This window comes from Phasianus colchicus, chromosome 15 (genome assembly GCF_987193195.1).
Source record: "Phasianus colchicus chromosome 15, bPhaCol1.hap1.1, whole genome shotgun sequence".
Classification (NCBI taxonomy): Eukaryota; Metazoa; Chordata; class Aves; order Galliformes; family Phasianidae; genus Phasianus; species Phasianus colchicus.
Window position 1 is genome coordinate 9,338,523 of NC_143450.1, and position 18,306 is coordinate 9,356,828.

The 18,306-nt window shown below is 51.7% G+C and overlaps 2 protein-coding genes across 9 annotated transcripts in view; both read left to right on the forward strand.

Moving 5' to 3' along the window:
* The window catches only part of STK10 (serine/threonine kinase 10), a 43,607-nt gene extending 40,839 nt beyond the window's left edge, over window positions 1-2,768 (forward strand). For 2 of the 3 annotated variants that reach the window (XM_031598091.2, XM_031598092.2), the window contains one exon: window positions 44-2,768. In XM_031598091.2, the coding sequence (XP_031453951.1) occupies window positions 44-184 (141 nt within the window). In that variant the 3' untranslated portion in view covers window positions 185-2,768. The remainder of the gene's footprint in view (window positions 1-43) is intronic. The other variant, XM_090151143.1, reaches the window with a different exon arrangement.
* A 3,752-nt stretch (window positions 2,769-6,520) lies between these two features.
* The window catches only part of SH3PXD2B (SH3 and PX domains 2B), a 65,670-nt gene continuing 53,884 nt past the window's right edge, over window positions 6,521-18,306 (forward strand). For all 6 annotated transcript variants that reach the window (XM_090150960.1, XM_090150957.1, XM_090150959.1 and 3 more), the window contains exons 1-2: window positions 6,521-6,699; window positions 17,723-17,803. In XM_090150960.1, the coding sequence (XP_090007086.1) occupies window positions 6,628-6,699; window positions 17,723-17,803 (153 nt within the window). In that variant the 5' untranslated portion in view covers window positions 6,521-6,627. The remainder of the gene's footprint in view (window positions 6,700-17,722; window positions 17,804-18,306) is intronic.

The following is an 18,306-nucleotide window of genomic DNA, read 5'->3' on the forward strand; positions in this document are numbered from 1 at the left end:
GTATATATCAAATATACCTTGTGTTTTGTCCCTTTTGCTTCAGGCTCTGGAGGATGAGCTGAACCAGAAGAAGCGTGAGCAGGAGATGTTTTTCAAGCTGAGTGTGGAGGCAGATGAACAGACCCCAGCATCCCCAAGCAAACACACCAAGTTCATCCCCTTCAGCTCCACAGAGAGCTCATAACCCTGTGGCTGGCAGGACACCAGCTGGGCCTTGCTGCATCCTCCTGGGCTGTAGTGAGGCATCTTGGACTTAGAAGACTCTCAGCAGCCTCTTCTCACAGCACCTACCTGTCCCTGTGCTGTCTCTATGAGAAATGTGCCTTTGTCCTTCACTGGGAGATGCTACTGGATGCTTTGGAGGCTTTTCCAGAGTCTGGCCTGCTCAGCAGAACTCATGACTGGGAAGAACAATTTCTGTGGTTTACTTGCACTGTTAGCTGAATGCGTTGCCTGTGCTGTGAGCCTGGTGCTCAGCGGGCTCATCAGCTGGAACTGAAGAATAGCAGCCCTGAGCAGGAGCAGCAGGCAGGGCCTCGAGCACACTGCCAGTGGTTAGGCTGCTTCTCCTAGTCCTCTGTAACTGGCCAGCCTGGGACAAAGCATCCCTGTGGTGTCTTATGCAAGCCTTGGCCTTGTTGCCCCCCCACACTTGCCTTAGATTTATTTGTATCTGCCATGGCCCTCTTTGTCTCAAGGGAGACAGTGATTTGGATGTATTGCCTTCTAGGAGAGAGAGTTGGATTCCTTCTTTCCTCTTCCTCCCACCACAGACTATGAAGCTGAGCATCCTGTCAGAGTGCCTTCAGTTTCTCATTGTCATTTCATTTGCTGTGGTTGCAGGCACCACAGTCCCTCTGCACCTGGCTAACATTATCTTATCGGGCCCCAGACTTGCAGCTATAATGTGGGGCTCATCACTGAACCTCTCAACTGCCTGCAAGTTTTTGTCTCTTGAAGTGTGTGTGCACGTGGGAGTTTGTAATGTTGTTCATTCCCATGGTGTTGCAGCGAGGGGTTACAGGGTGTTATTGCAGCAGCTCTTATGGTCACACATGTGCCTGAGATTTTTTTTTAAGTGCTATATATGTGTGGGGATGTAAATCAGCCACTCTGAAGTCAGGATCACAGGAAGAAGCAAAGGAGTCTTGAAACAAGGGATGCAAGGGAAGAGGAGATGCAAAGACAGGTCACGATGGCTTGTTACCCTGTTTTATCTCCTCGTGAAGTGCCATGGTCTTTTTGATGATTTTCCTGACCTTCAACTTAGCATCAGGCTGCAGAGAGGCAGAGCAGCAGTGGGCCCAGACTTCCACCCCTCTGTTCTGTGGCGATGTCTCAGGTGGGTGCTGTTCTACATCAGCACAAAGCACTGCATGGCTGAGCTTTGGGTGGGACCTAGAGCACAAACCTGGGAAAGGGAACAGAGACCTCACTGAGCAAGGCCCTCTTTATGCAATGGCAGTGACCAAAAGGTGTGTGGTAGCACTTGGGTTTTTCTCTCTTTGATGTCTGGACAATTGTTTTGTGCAAGAAGAAATTTCCCTGTTAAAAAATAACTATTAACATGTATCAGTTCAGAGATGTGCTGCCATTCCAGGGGAAGGTGGTGTGTGGCACGCTACACTCTAGCTCCCTAGCTGAAGGAGTCAGCCTCCAGGTCTTTCCCACATCTTTATCTGAGGAGTGCATTCACTACCCATTTAGAGTTCATAATATGCTTCCTACAAACTAACAAGACTACATTAATTTGGGCCATTCCAAGATCCTTCTGAATCTACATCATTAATGTCTTAATAAACACAGCCTAGAGATGTAAGGGCTTGGTCCCTTTGCAAGCAGTCTGCGTGGTGACTTTGCAATAGGCTGTCCTAGGGAGGCTGCCTCTCCCATCTCCAAAAGGATTGGCTGTGCCTTTCAGATACGAAACAAACAGAACCAGCTTGGGACAAAAATGCATGAACACGGGTTGATCCTGAACCAGGACGATGTATTTGTTTCAGCCTTTTAGTTGCAATAGAAATGTACAGTAGCAGTTCCAGTGGTTTAGTTCCCTGTCCCACTGGGGTCAGGCTGGAGCTGTTCAGAAAGATGGTGGTTGTTGCAGGAATCAGTGCCTGGTGTGTGGCTTTTGGTTTGGTATATGTGACCTGCAGAAGGATGTCTTGTGGTGTTGCTGCCATACTTTGTCCAGTTGAAGCAGCCTGCAGCCCCTCTGACCGCCTTCTTGCACCAACCCAAGAGTGTCAGTTCTCTCTGAATACTGTGCAGCTGTGGGGATGGATGGAGACTTTTTGGAAGCTTTTAAAGAGCTGGTTCGATCCCCTTAGGGAAATCGGTTGTGCCTTCCTCCAGTGCAGCTCACTCACAGCCTGGAGTTAGCAGCATGGTTTTGCTTCTGCTAATTGAGGATGAGAATGGTTTTGTCCTCTGCCTGTTCTGCTCTTTCTCCAGATGTATTGGTGCTCTGGCACCAAACCCTCTCCATGCAGAGGGCAGGGGAGCACATCTGATGATAGTCATGTTTACAGGGAGGTTAGTTTGCCTCCCTTTAAGAAGAGGATATTTTGTCGTTTCCCGTTCAGAAGTAACCACAAATACATTTTTCTGGGGGGGGGGGCGGGGGATGAGGGGCCATTTTATAAAATGTGGCTTTGAATAAAAAGACTTTTAAAATGTTTTGGAAAACATCTTCAGTGGAGTCATCACTATGATGTAAAGAGCCTTCTAATAAAGTAACAGACCGAGAAACCCAGCCGTGTGTCTGTTCTGCCGCGTGCTCTCACTGTGCCTCACGCCAGCACAGCGTTGCTGTCTCAGGTTGGGTTTTGCTGTCAGAAAGCCCCGGAGCCGCTTCTGGTACGGGAGCACTGTGAGGCCGAACTTGCAGCTCGGGAGCACTCCTGACATCTCCGCGGAGAAGCGGAGCGCTGGTAGGGCCAACAGCAGCTCCTCGATGGCTGAGAGCAGTGCTCGGCTGCCCCTGCTTGGTAGAGAGGAGCATTGCATCCTCCTGGGAAAGAATGCAAATCGCTCGTTTAATTCCTTTTTCTTCATGTTGCCTGGCTTTAACAGGAGCCGCATGGGCTGCAGAGCACCGGCTGCCCGTCTTCTTGCTCCGTGATGCAGAAATGGAATAGCTGAGAACGCGTAATGAGCTGCCTCCATTTACATCTGCTGGGCTGCGCTGTCCCCTGGGACACCCCGGTCCAAAGTGGCCTCATTGAGTGTGTCTCGGGAGTATTTAATTCATCCGCGTGTCCCCGGCAGCGCCTGAGGGGAGCTTCAACCGTGACAATTCTTATTTATAAATAGGTGGAAAGCACCGTGTATTCCAGACATAGCCATTATCTGCCATTCTGCCTCGGTGAAGCACGGAGCAAAGTGGAAAATCTGTCTGTCTTCATAAAAATCGAGCTGCCATTCCCTAGAAGCAGCTGGTGCCGCACGAGCTGTGCCGCTCTCGGCTCTGCTCATTACCCCCTCTGCGCACCGTGGGCTCCGAGCCATCCAAAAACTACCTGAAGGCTTTCGCAGCGCTCCTGTTGCGGTGGGGCGGCGAATGGCTCCGCGGGGAGAAAAAGCGTCGGGCTGGGGCTATTGCAGGGGAACAGCGATCTCTGTGGCTGCACTGTGCCACGGGCCGGTCGTGCCCCGGGCGATGCAGGGCTGCGGGCCGCGCTTCCCCGCGCCGGGCGGCAGGTGGCAGCTGGAGCGGCCGGAGCTGCGCGGTAGCACCGCTCAGCGGGTCCTGCCCCACCGCACAACTCCGGACCGGCTCCGCTTTTCCTCGGTGCTGCAGCGTTTCATCGCCAGCGGTCCGCTTACGCACAATTCTTGCATGGAGAAGGCGAGCAGAGGCGGTGGGATGCTGTTCTCTCTGCAGGGCAGTGTGATCTCCTTGCGTTCTGGCCCTCGCACTGCGCCCAACAGCTGGAGCCTGCTGCAGCCACGTGGAAAGCCCTCTGCACAGCGAGCTGAGGGCTGGATTTTCAGAAGTTGTTTGTAGTCTTGGATTGAGATGTTGGCTCCAGTAAGTGATGAGTTCTCCTGTGTAGTTAGTTAGCAACACCTGAAGCTTCTCTTAGGGCAGCTGGGGATAATTTGTTCATCCCTGAACTCCTCTCACTTACACCTGCACCCCAATATCAGGCAGCCTCAGAAGCACTGCAACCATAGTCCTGTTGGTGCTGTGGCCATACCTGAGATGTACACCAGGCATGGGCACCCAGGGCCATCACCATTTCCTTGATCCACACCTGAGGAGCAGCAGAACTGTAGTCACAGCCCTGCAGTTCCTTGCATGCCTCCTATGGGATGCAGTCAGGTCAGCGTGCAAAACCACACTCCGTCTTCTCTACTGCTCTCATCAGGGCTGTTAATTAAGCACAGCAGCCACCTGATTATCTCTAACCTCTACTCATTCCTAGTGCTGGATGCAGTGGAATTGCAGCCAGTGTTGGTGTGCTGGGGTCCAATGCAATGGGGTCACCTCAGCCCCCTCTGAGCAGGCTGCACTGGGGAAGCAGTGCTGATACTGAAGTGCTTCTGATTGATTTTGTGTGGCTACATGGCTCTCTGCCAGCATACGCAGCCTGGAGTGGGTTTGCACTGGAAGATACAGATAGCAGAACCTCCTATGCATAACAAAATGCCTGTTTCCTACGAGTGATTTACAGCAGATGTAGAGGAATGGCCCTGACAGACTGCAGTGTTTGCTACGGGACATGTCCAGAGCAGTGCAGAGAGATGCTGGAAGTGGAAAGGCAGAAAAGCACTGTGTGCTCCTGAGAATGGATGCAGGTGGATCTGAGGTGCCATGAGAGCTTGTTCACACTTTTGCTTTCAGTCTCACACACCTCTACATGGGGATGTTGTAGCATTCAGGAACTGAAGTCAGCAGAAGAATGCCTGAAGAGTCTGTGCACAGAATGGGGAGGTGAGAGCAAAGCTCTCCAGGCAGAGCCCTGGCCACATCCCTCTGGGCTGCTCCGGCTGATTTCCTTTTCAGGGTCACTGGGGGCTGACTGTTATCTCTTGTGGCTTCTCACCAGCAGCTGCATGGCCAGCATGAAAGGCAGGGTAAACCAGCATGCAGGGCACTGGAGGGCCTGACTTGCTCTGATGCTGAAAGCAGCAGAAACAGCTCACTGTACGCGTGGTTTCACACCGCTGCTTACGCTCACTGACATTCCCAGGCATGTGCAGACTGATCCCGGGGTCCATAGCAATGAGTCCAAGGTGTGTAGGTGATGGCCTCTGTGTCAATGTACAGATGGAGCGAGCAGCAGAGCTATCAGCCTGGCTGTGTTGTTTTCAGCGTGCGAGGGATGTCAGGTCAGTCTGTTTGCTCCGTTAAATCAAATTAGTAGAATGCAGGAGGCCAGCTGTGCATGCAGACGACCAGCATGCCCAGCACCATTACTCTCTGCAGACACCTCTCATCCTGCAGTCACTGCTGAACACAGCAAAACAGCACTCAAAGCAGAAGGGACAGCAGCAGATGTAGCATTTCTAACTCCACATCTCACTGAATTCCCCTCACCTTGCAGGTTAACATCTGTTGTCTGCACCTCCATGGCTCTCTGTGGCCGCGATAGCAAAGTTAGCAGCATAAGAAAGCCACGTTTAAGGAGCAGCCAAGGAGTGAGATGAGTTGGTGATGATTAAATTAAATTCATACGAAAGTTAATGACCTGCCAGCGTGATGCTTGGGTAACTTTGTAATGTAATTAAAAGCCCATCAGGGAGGAGAGCTGTTGGTTATGCCACGCGTTGAGTTGCTGTTGGGAAGAAGCGGGCGATGGGTGGAGCAGCTGTGAGCAGTGCTGGGCTGCTGTCTCGTCTTCTTCCCTGCCAAGGGCATGGCCTGACGGAGTGGGCTGCTGGGGTAGGAGTGTGGTGCCTCAGCCCCCAGTCCTGAAGGGTGCAAAGGTTTTCCAGGGCAGTTCTGAAGATCTGACTATACCAACGCTCAAGGAAACCTGTTTTCTACTCATTTCCGAAATGCTGTAGGGATGCTGCTGTCAGTGCCCAAGCCAGCACAGCCTGGGAGCAGTTGTTGTGGCACACGAGCAGGGTAAAGAAGCCCGCTCCCAGGTTCCCTAAGCCAGAAATACACATCAGCCGGGCAGAGCGAACAGCCGGGGCTGTGCCGGGCCGGTTCTCACATCGGCATCGCTTCGGGGCGCTGAAGAGCAGAAAGGGCGAAGAAAGAGGGCGGCACGGAGGGCTCGCGCTGCCCCGCAGAGCTTTTTCCACACGCGCCGTTTGGAAAAGCACCGCTCGCGGGCCGACGCAACTTTTGCTTTCCCGGTCCGGTTGTACGGAGCCGTCCGGCGGCTTTCCACACCGCGCATTTACCGCTCCGACACCCCTCGGCGTCGAGCTGGACGCGTGCGGTCCGGGCGGCGCCGCTCGCCCCTTTAAGCGGATGGCGGCGGGGCCGCCCCTCCGGCTGGGATAGGCCGGGGCGGTGCGGGGCCGCCTCCCTCCCCCGGCAGCGGGCGGGCGGCTCGGCCGGGCTCGGCGCGGCGCTGCAGGCTCCGGTCCGGGCTGCGTGCGCCAGAGCCTCCCCCAGCGCCGCCGCTCCCCGCCGGGCCGCCGCCGGGCTGCGAGGGCAGAGGCATGCCCAGGCGGAGCATCGCGGAGGTGAAGGTGCTGGACGTGCAGAAGCGGCGCATCCCCAACAAGCACTATGTGAGTGACTCGGCTCCGCGCGGCTCTGGGAGCTCCGCCGCGCCCGGCCCGGCCCTGGGCAAACAAAGGCCGGGCGCTGCCGGTCCCCCCGGAGCTCTGGGCGGGCGGAGGGCAGCGCTGCCGGCTCTGTGCCGCTCCTCCCGAGGCGCCGCTATGCGGGACGCGGGGCGATCTGCGGGATCTGCGGGACGGGGTAACGGGGGTGGGTTCGCTGGGAGCGTCCGCGCTCCGCGATCGGCTGCGGGGCAGCGCCGAAAAGCGCATCCATCCGCCGCGTTGAGGGCGTGGGACCTGTTGGCTGCCCCGGTGTGAGGGGAACCCGGCTGCTGCCCTCCGTGCCCGGGACGGCGCTGCTGTCCTCTGCCCAGCTGTGCTCTGTACCCCTTCTGTGCGGGGAGCACGTTCCTGCACGCTCCAGGGCATCTTCCAAACATCTGTGAGTTTGCCTCTTTCTCGAGGGGGTTGAGCTTCTTTCTTTCTTTCTTTCTTTCTTTCTTTCTTTTTTTTAAATGTATTATTATTGTTTACACTTTAGTGTGCTTCCAGGCATCCACAGAGACTCTGTGGGGGAATCTTGGCAATAGCTGTAAAACATAGACTGAAATGTTCTCCCCGCTCGTCTCGGAGCAGGGTGACCCAGTGACACACAGTGCTCACAGCGCTGCTGGGTTACAGAATGCAGCGTTCCTCTGCTTATGTCAGGGAGCTGGGCAGCCACACCATGGGCTTTTTTGGGGTTCTGTCAAATGGTGTGTTGCAATGAGCAATAGTCAGAGGAGAGCAGTAGGCAGCATTAAGGACAGGGTAGAGTGAGCTGATAGCCCTCCCCTTGCATCCAGGGGAGTGCCTTGGCTCTGCAGTGTGGCTGCTGCCCGCCAGCCCTTTGTCACCCCTTCCTCCTGTCCTGCTCTGGTTGTGGCTCTGTCAGCCCCAGCTTCAGCCGTGCCCCCTTCCTGCCGCATCCATCCCAGAGTTAGTTACTCATCCTGGTTGGGCAGTGCATCAGATCCGGAGCATCGTGTATGTGAGGCGGTTTGATGAGCTGCGTGCAGTTGTGTTTGTGTTGGCAGAGCTGTTACATCGCCCTCGGGTCCCGTAACGGGTGTGTTGGGGTCACCTGGGGCTGCTCCTCCCCTCTCCCTTCTGGGCCTTCCCATACTTTGCTGGGGCTCCATGCAGCCCTTGGGCTCCTGCTGTCCCTCACACCCACGTTCCCGTTGCTGGGACGCACAGCCCGAGCTCTGGGTGCAGTGTGCTTTGGGCAGGGCAGCCGGGCACAGCATGGGTAATCCCATCAGGCTGGAAAATGGGAGAGCAGCACTTTAGAAAAGAGAGATGTGTTGTTGGCTGGGTGACAGCTTCTAGGTCTGGATCCTGGGGATGAGGAGGCGACAGCAAAGCATTTACATGGAGCTCATGACAGTCAGCTGTGCAGCCAGGGTGCTCGGCCAGCTGCTGCCTGCTCTGCTGGCGGCTCAGTCCTCTGCCTCCAGCCTTCCCCTGTACTCATCTTGGACCCAAGTGCGGCCGTGTGAGCCAGCACGAGCTGAGCCTGGGGAGGGCAGGGAGGGGCAGGCAGTCTCCTGCCAGAGCAGTGCTGGAGTGAATGGAGCACTCACTTTGCTGGAGGGGATTGATCAGAATGAGACAGACTCACAAAGCCAGTTAATTGTATGGAATCAAATCCTTCTTTTTTCTTTTTTATTTTTCTTTTTCTTTCCCTTCCTCCTGCAAAGAGTAAGAGAGGAAGGGCAGCAAATCATGGCTGAGTCATCTCTTTAGGCTGTATCTGCTGGCAATCTGCACAATCTGCAAGCCCAATTCGGCCACTAAGTGTATGTGCTAAGACTTTGCTCTCTTGCATCTGTGTTCTGGGCACAAATGCTTTGCACTGTCCCTGGAAGCAGTGGCTCCAAGAGCCTTCCACTGCTCTCCATTGTCCCCGCTCTGCCCGACCTGCAGCTGACCTGGAATACTCTGGTCTGGCCTCTGCTCTTCATCCACCAGGCTTTTCTTTGACGCACAAAGGTGCTGTTGTGTCAGCTGTGTGAGGCCACAGCAGAGAGCTGTGGAGTTCCAGTTTCCCAGAGAAGTGAGATCAAATCGCTGTTTCAAAGTTCTTGTTGATCCCTGCAGTGGGGCAGGGAGAAGAGGCTGGCTGTGCTCAGGCTTTGCCCATCACTTTGGTAATTGGGACAAAAAGTGTTGTGTAACCAAGACAAAAACTTGTGCTTTCACAGCTCTGATTCAAAGCAGGACACGTTTCCCCAGGCTGGGGCAGGGGCTGGTTTAGGAATATTTGCGTCTTCTCAAAAAGTGATCACATGCCATTTTGGCACTGGGCAGCAGAGTTCTCAGATTTTCCCAGTGCTGCTCTCCCATAAGCACAGTTCTGCTTCCAGCCCCGTCTCAGCCTTTCACCCTCAAATGCCTCTGAGTTTTGCAGCCCCACTACAGATGTCCCCATGTAACAGTTTCCAAGGACGGAGGCTGCACAGGGCCTCCATATTTCCATCCTTCCTAACCCTTTGTGGCCCATTCCCAGCTGGCTGAGGCTGCTTTTCTGGCTGGGAGAGGCTGGGGTTGTTCGGATGGAGACAGAGCTGTGAGGAGCATCACTCCCTGGTACTGAGCCTTTCCTTGCAGTGGAGGCTTGGTTGGGTGAACACCCAGGGAGGTGCGTGGCAGCAATGGGGGTACCCAGTGGGGTTAATGGGAGAGCCTAACACAGCCCAGTGCCTTCTCCACAATGCTCAGATGTCTCTTTGTGTGCTTCCCAATCGTAGTGTAAGAGTGCCAGCCTGGTGTGCTGCTGCCTCACTGCTCTCACCCCTGCAGCCAGCCTTGTGCTCCTGGAAGGATTTTACTTCTGTGGTGTTGGCATGGCGTGAGGCTGACACGTCTGCCTCCTGTTCTTGTCAAACCAGCTCAGATCATACAAGCAGAAGAGCTGGGAGGGGAAGGAGAGCCAGGCTTCCAAGTGGTAGGAGCCTCCGGTTTGCTCTGCCAGCTGCAAAACAGCTTCTCAGCCTGACCTGCTAACCCTGTTTAAATTGCAGTTGTGCCATTTGCACCTTTAAGCTTTTTTTTAATTGAACTGCAAGTGGAAGAAGGGGGCAGTTGGAGAAATGTTCCTAGGCAGGTGTGCATTGTAGGCTGCACTCTGTCAAGAGAACAACTGAGCAATCATCAGAGCCCATTATTGGAGTGAAAGAATCATAGAATGCTTGGAGTTGGAAGGGGCCTTCAAAGGTCATCTAGTTCAGCTCCCCTGCAACTTGCAGGAGCATCCACAGCTTGATCAGATTGCTCAGAGCAAAGGGATCCCCTTCTGTCGGGCAGCAGGTGGGATGTGGTGACATTTCCCTGCAGTCACAGTTGCAGTGATTGCAGCTCACGTCTTGGTGCTCTGGTGCTCAGGAACGCTGGCAGCAAGAGCTCCAGGTCTGTTCTGCAGTGCATTTGTTTGCAAAGGCAAACTCCAAAAGCAAAGTTTAAAAATATTCATTCTGGGTGACAGGGTAGTGGACCGTCACTTCTATTGGCTGGCCAAGTCTCAAATTCTGATAAATGAATGTTTATTCAGAAAAGACCCAAAACAAAACCAGACTAAATTTTCCTTTAAAGGACTCTATGTGGGATCTTTTTATAGCTCTGTGTTTGTTATTCTCTAGTAGAAGTCCCCAAAACGTGGCTTCTGCTTACTGAATCTAGACCTTGGTCCATTTTCTTGCAAGCTTCAGGAGCTTTCTTCTTAATACAGCCACATTTTGTTTTGTTCCATGCTTCTTAATACAGCCACATTATGTTTTGTTCCATGTGTTAATAACCATGCAATTGAATTGCATTCTGTTTCCAGTCCTGTTCACCAAGAATACCTCCTTAACTCATATGATTCTAAGTGTCTGCTCTCCAGCACAAAACAAAATTGCATATACATCGGTTGGGAAAGAAAGAGCAGCAGGCTGCATGTTTTCTGCTGGCTTATTGGGCTATGCTTTTACAGGACTTCCTTTTCCAACCTCAGTGCACACGTAAATCACTTTGAGAAAGGGAAATTTCAATCAAGTGTGCAGCATATATTGATGTTGCAAGCTTAGTTAATAAGATGGTAAACTTGAAACGAGGTGGTACCCAAGTGAGTTGAACCACCTCATTGGGATCTGCAGGAGCCTTGTCAAAGTAATTAATGGTGTTGGAATTTGGTGTCTAGATTATAGAGTCGATAGGCATCTTAAACACAAGTTTGATTAAAACCACATTAAAAAAAATTAGTGTTATAGTTTTTATCGGGAAGTTGCAAAGTGATAGTGAGTATCTTCTCTGCTCCTGTGCCCTGCAGTTAGGAGGCTGTGGTTTAATTTATTGCACAGCCTACCCCATTGCTTGTCTGGAATTGTTTATTGAGTTTTGGAGAAGGCTCAGCTTGTGAGAGGAAGAGAGCTGGTGATACAGTCAGTTGTTCCTCTGTGCTTTATATGTATAGAGCAGAAGATGTCTTCTGGAAAACTTGCATCCCATGGGCTTGTGTCACAGCCACTCAGTGCTGAGTTGGTCATTGGAACAGAGCTCCGAGGGGACCTGGCCACTGCACTGTGTGTGGCTGCTATGTTTTTCTCTCTTGTGAATCATACTGGTTGCTTGCATTAAAAAGAGATTGGGGGATGACTCTCCCCAGTGCGATGCTCTCTGCGGAGGGCAACCGTGCTGCTGGCATGGCTGGAATGTCCTGTGGGGAACCCGGGAGGCAGGAGGGTAAAACAAATGCAGTGAAATCCATCCGGTGGTTATTAGCTAAGCTGGAAAAATGAAAATAGACTGTATGAAGCAAGGCTGAACCCAGAATGCTGGACTCTTTTTGAAGAGTCTCAGCATCTGGCTGTGGCCCTGAGAGTTTGAGGGTTCTGCATCTTTGGCGTTGTTTTGCTGCTGTATCTCCTCCTGTTTGTTCCCTGTGAGCTGGCTTATGCTCTCCTGCTTGTGTCAGACCAAGGGCAGCGTGTTTGGAGCTGTAGATGGGGAGAGACTTGGACCCATCCTTGCACCTGCTGTTGCTCTGTTGCACAGCTTTGAAGAACTGATCTGGCCTTTCCACCCCTCACTTCTCAAGAAAGTTGAGGGAGCACAGCCTTTGCAGGTGAAACAAACAGTCAAATGCAAAGTCCTTCATTTTCCTCCAGTTTGTGCTACTTAAGGCTGGAGAAAACCTTGAATGTCACAGTTCAGAGGAAGGGCCAAATCCTGCCTGGCAAGCATCTGCCAAAGCCAGTGCAGATGGTGGAAAGCTGATGTGCAGTCCCTGCAGTGAGCCCCAGCCTTAGGGCCATCGCGCTCCTGTTCGGAGGTCTGTGACTTGATCCCTCACAGCTTTGCTTTGGAGGGCATCTGTATTTTCTGGCTCTTTCACGTAGCAGTGGGAAATAGGAAACAAATTCATCCATATGTTTGACCTTCAGTATGACTCAGAGCAAACAGGCTGATGTGCACACTTTGTGATGGGAGTCCAGTGCCATAACTGAACAGGGGTTGCTGTGTTGTCATTGGGGCCTTGTGTCCTGCATGGCCATGCAGTTGTGCACAGCATTGTACCCAGGTGACCTATGCGACAGCGGGGCAGGAGAAGCTGTTGTTGTTGAGGGTACAGTGGAAGGGGTGACTCAGAGCTAGGGGATGTGGTTGGTTTATAATCTGGCAGGACCTGGGTGTGTGGGCTTTGGATATTTGCTGTGACAGTGAGGATATTCCTGTCCTCATGCTGCCTGTGACTACATTACACACTTCCTCCATGCACTCTGCTTTGCTGCTTCTTCCTCTCTCCTTGGCAAAATAGAGAAACCATGGTGGCATCTGGGATGTCCCACAGCTATTGCTTTTCCATGCTGCTCCCAGTGCCATCTGAGGCAGCAAGGCCCTCCTCCCAGCTGTCCCTGTCTGCAGAGCAGGGCTGACGTGGTCTCCAAGGATGGAGCTGGGGCTGGGGTCCCTCCTGTTCCCATCTCTGGTATCCAGGGCACAGCAGCCCTTGCTCCCCTCGGCAGCCCTGCACTCCTGCTATGGGGAAGGCTGATGGAGAAGGGCCAAGCACAGCAGCTCGTCGCCAAGAACTTTCTTTGTTTCCAGCCACCTCCCTCTCCCTTTTTTTTTTTTTTTCTCTTTTCCTTTTACAATTTCCCACTCCCTTTTCTCTATTAAACTCTTTGTTATGGTTTGTTCCCTCCATTGCTTTGGTTTCACAGCCCCTTTGAATTTTGCCTTGCAGCCGGGCTCTTGGCTCCCCATTGTTTCCCCACATCTTGGGGTGTGGGAGGGGGCGGGTGGAATAAAGAGACTGATGCTTTTTCCCCTCTGCTGGCAAAAGATGCTTGAAATCTGTGGAGTCTTCCACAGAGTGGTTTATTGTATGTAATCTCTCTGGGCCCAAGACCACACAGGCTCAAACCCATTTGAAAGGGCTCTGCAGACAGCTCTGTCTGCTGGAGGCTGTTATGTCTGGCTGTGCCCTTGGAGCTCTGTGGACAGATGCTGATGCCCACTAGTGGTGGTGCACAGAGCTGGGTGTCCTGGAGCCCCATGGAAATGTCTTTCCAAGTGACAGCAGCATTGCTTTCCAGCTTGCTGTTGTTCACGTGCCTCTGGCTGGCATGGACATCAGAGAGCTTTGGAGCATGTAGGGGAGCTGGCATGATGCTGCCCCTCAAAGCTGGTTTTTTGGGCCTTTCCATATGCCCCACAGCCAGGACATTCTTCAGGTCTCCTTGGAGAAGCTGTGGGAGGAGGTAGGCTGCAGCCCTGGGCTTTCCTGCAGCTGCACTCAGCCTTTTCCACGAACTTGAGCAGTCCAGGCTGATTCCTGGTTGTGCTCTGTGCGTGTCCTTAGTGTGTTTACATAGGGAGTTCAGAAATGATTATTCTAGGAGGTCACACGGCCTCATGTTTCAAGAACAGGGAACTATTTTTGTGTATTTGTTTTTTGTATCTGTTCTTAATCCCGTTGCTTCAAGTCAGCCTCTCGAACCACCCGCTCTCTTGTAGCCCTGCGTGGGATAGTTTGCCTCTTGGCGAGGTGTAAAACTGAGGGCCTGAGAAGGCTTCAAAGTGCTCAGGCACTTCTTGCTATGAAAGTCACCAGAAACTGCTGCTATCTGCAGCACTGAGGCTCTATAGAGTCAGGGAGAGCCCTGTCATGCTGGCCCCGCTGGCTGCCCTTCCCAGGAGGGACATCCCACCACAGTCTGCTCCATAGGGAGCATGGATCTCCCTCACAGAGCCAGGGAAGCATTCGCCAGCTGCCAGCACGTTTCCCCTGCAGTTGCCAGAGCCCTTGCTGCCACGATGGCTGACGGGCGGCTTTTGTTGACAGCTCTGTTACGGTTGGCCAGGTGCCATTTGCATTGCTTTTAGCAACCTGCCACTTCTGACAGTTCCCGTACGAAGGGTTTCAGTCCCACTTTCCACTGGCTTGGTCTCCCTCTGAATTCTATCTCAAGGAACACTGGAGCTGGGGGAGAGCTGTGCTGCATGCTAGACTGTGGGAGAGGCAGTGGGGACCGAGCAGGACGGTCTGGGAGAGCTAAAGTATCATTTTTCCACCTTTATAATTCCCATTTAAGGTGCTCAATTTCAAACACAACCAAGAAGAATCTGAGAAGATTGGGTTCCTGATGGTAAACTCCTTGATCAGTAATTTTTAAATAGTTGACATACGGCCAATTACTTGTAACAGCGCTCTGCAGGAAGTCTAGAGAGCCAAAGCACCGTGGTGTCTGTCGGAGTTCAGCCTTTTACATCTGTTGGTTTCCATTCTCTGTGAAGGATTTGTTCCACGCCGTCCCTCCAAGGGATGGGAGCAGATGGTGTGCTTTGTGTTAATATGAAGTGCTCCTCTCCTCTGGTGCTAAACAAGACCCACCTGCATCTCTGAGGCTGTCCCTGTGGCTGCTGGTCTCCCTTCCAGGAGGTCCTGTGGAGGTTTGGAGGGCTCGTTTCCTTACTTTGGTGGTGGATGTGGCTGTGATGGAGTTGCCCATCCAAGTGCTCTTGTTGAAGCCTAAAGCTCAGGTTTGTGAGGGTGGCCTCGTGCTTAGGTTTTGCAGAATGTGGTGTGTGAGTGACCCTGAAAACTCTACACCCTTCCTCTGTGCCATGTTGTAGTCGGACAAATGCTGTGAATTGCATTTCAGCAATTTCGGAAGCAGGGGCAGGAATTCCAGCACTGTTCCTGTGACCTGTGGCTGCAGTTCAGTGGGAGGTTTCAGTCCCAGTGATTTCTGTCCCAAAGTGCAGCCCTGTGCCCTCAGCCATCCAGCCTGGTTCGATATGATGTGTGTGGGTTGGAGCGGGGCAAGGGATGGGGGCTCTGAGGGTGGAGCAGAGTGAGGTTTCCTTTCCTGTCAGAGGGCAGCTGTTGGTTCCCAGGTTTCACAGAGTCAGCTAGATCCCCTCCACCCTGCAGAAACCACTGCTGGCCCAGGCAGGCCTGTAAATGTTTAGATAGCATTGCCTGTTGGTTTTGGCCACAGCCCAACCCAAGCGATGGGGTTGCGGCCCCCTCCCAGGCCTGGCTGCCCACCATCTGCTGGGCTCTCCCACCCCTCCGTGGAGCAGGGCCTCCCTGCCAAGGGAGCGGAGCTGCAGAAAAGCCATGAAATAACAGTTTCCATGTGCCCTCAGCTGCACAGCTGGGCCTGGAAGAAGCCTGTCCTTGGGGCGGCCTCTTTGGGAGCAAGCTGCTCAGTGCCACACCTGTGATTGCAAGGACAAAATGGAGTTTGGGGCTGCTGCTGCCCAGGCAGGCGTTGTGCCTGGCACAGAGGACAAAGTGTAGTGCTAGGCCAGGAGGGGAAGTGCAGCCTGAGCACTTTCCAATTGGTCTTTATCACTGAAGGAAGCACCTGAGGAAGGGATGGATGGGTTCTGTGGGAGCCCCAAACCTCTCATCCTTGTGAAAGGCTTCATGGAGTGGCCAACTGCACCATTCATCCCTTTCTAAATTTGCAATTTTCTTGCTAATTAGGGAACACCTGAGCTTTGCTGTCTGGTGTGTTTTTTCTTTTTTTTTTTTTCTGATTTTTTTTTTTATTGCCCTCAGAGCATCACAGATGAGAATTGTCAAAGATCTGTGGCATCTTTAGCCAGCAGGTGGGAGGGGGCTGTAGGAGTTCAGGACAAGGGATGGTCAGAAGGAGAGAGGAAGTCAGCTTTGCAAAGGCGGTATTTTTATGGATATTGAGGATTTCCCTTTTCTGCGGGTTTCTTCATCTCTTCTGTTCTCCACAGATGAGGAGATATTCCCCAAAGACCTGTCAGCTGTTCTAATAGGATGAGGAAGAAACCATTATCCAGACTCCAGGGAAATCTGCATTCCAGCAAAATAGGAGCGAGCTCTTCAGCTGGGAGAAGTGTCCCTTCTCTCCATTACAAGGGTGTAATAAAGCTCGGTGTGCCCTCAAATCTCAGGGCTTTATTACTCTTCTGAGCATTGAATTCATTTTAGCTTAAGCAAATCCACATCCTCATTAAAATCCCAGTCTAATAAACTGTTGACTCCAAATAAAGGCAGAATAGGAATAAACAATGAAGAAAAGTTGGCTCTACCCTCTGCCCCAGTGGAAGGCGTTCTCCAGGCAGGCAGCCAATGGTGATATAACCCTGTGAAGTGCTGCAGACTGGTAAGGAACCTGGGATATCAGCTGAGCTTCCAACCAAAATGAGCTCATGCTGGCCTGCCGGCAAGTCCTGGAGTAAAGGGTAAAGGCAGCTTGGATGATACTTAGCATGAAGTTAACGCTTGGTTTGCTGATGGTATGAAGTCATGAATGTTATGAAGTTATTGATTTCATTAGTAAGCACTTGCTTCATATCGCTGCTTCCTTCTCTGTCTTAGTTTGGAATTGATTCCACCAGGAAGTTTGTAGTTCCTTGGGAGTCCCCTCACCTTGGCAGCTTGTGCTGCATCAGCCCTCCGAAAAGAGAATGGATTTCCAGTGGAGTTTCAGTTTGGCATTCAAGTAGGTTTGATTAGCTCTAACAGTTCAGTGTTGGGATGTCTATGCAAGCCTCCTGGTATTTGAGTTTCGCTATTGGACTGGGATGTTGGTCGCGTTCCAGCATTGAGAAAAATGTGCATCTCTGTGGGAAGTGTTTTGAAACTCTTAAGAGATTGTGTTTTGAGCACCAAAACATCACCATTCTATGAGCCTTCACTCTTGGTTGTATTAGTCTGAAGTTCCTACCTGGTCCCTTCACCTGAGCTTCTAAATGGTTTATTCCTGTCACTGAGGTGATATTGGAATTTCCTTGGAACTATGTGAGACATAAGAGTAAAAAGAAGAAATGAACATGCCCTTGTTCTGCTTACTCAATCTGTTATCAATTAGTGAAGGCTTAGGTTTGCAACACTTGAGAGTTATGTTGGCATCTCACCAAGGGTCATCTCTGTTTTCTGCCAGTAACAAGCAAGGATGTTAAATAAATAATTTCCCAATTCTGTTATTTACTTGTTATCTTTCATAGAAGAATAGTACAACTGGGTTGTTTTCTTCCTTTCCCCCCCTCATTGATCACCAGTGAAAGCCTGATTGCATGGTCTGTGAATAACTGAGGATTGTGAGGATTAGTTGTGCAGCATTTCATGTAACAGGAGGGTAATTTGCACCCCAGCAGGCTTCAGAAAACAAAACCTCAAGGTGACAGCAAAGCTGTTTATGGAAAACCAGATGGAGTTTTGAACTGTGTAGGCTCAAGTTCTCCTTGCAAGTCTCATTCTGGGGTGCAGAATTTGTTATGTACCTGTAGTTAGGGGTAGGGAGCTGTCTTAATTCCCAGCTTGGAATAAGCATCTTGCAGTCAGCTAAGCTGCAGCAATGGAGCTTAGTAATTTAAGCTTGTTTATTTTCTAGTGTTGCTGTAACTACTTTAAGTGCTCCCATGCGCTCCCTGGTTGATGCTCAGCCGTTTTGCAGCCATTGGAGTGTCATGGGTTATTCTGTCACTTGTATCTGATTTCTTCCTTTGTTCCTTACAGGTGTACATTATCAAAGTCACCTGGTCCAATGGGTCCACAGAAGTCATCTACCGACGGTATAGCAAGTTCTTCGACCTACAGGTAAGCATTTCTCCAGTTCTTGTGTTTTTGACTTCAGAGGGTTGAAAGATGTGGTAAATGGAGGAGCGTGGCTTGTTTTGTACTAGAGGTAAGCATTCCTTTTGTAATCCACCGGAAAATGTTTAGATTTGAGGGAATTTAAGCACAGCTTTGGACACCCTTGGGAAAGCAAGAACAAAGCAACCTCAAAAGCTGCACTCAGTGCCAGTGCCCTTTGCAGTGCAATGTGGGGATTTTGTGTGTTAAAGTTCATCTCTCACTCCCTGAGATGAAAGTGCATAAGGGGTCATAGGTGTGTTTGAGTTCCTCCAGCTGAAATCAATGCAGGTGGTGGTGGGGTTTTGTTTGTTTGTTTGGGGAGGTGTTGTTACAGTTTATCCATTCCTGTGGAACTAATTCTGTGCCTTTCCCAGGTGCTAGCACACCAAAATGGAGCAGCTGCTGAGAACCACTGGTTCCCAGCATTTTAGGGAGCAGATGATGGGAAGTTCCCTTTAACCAGC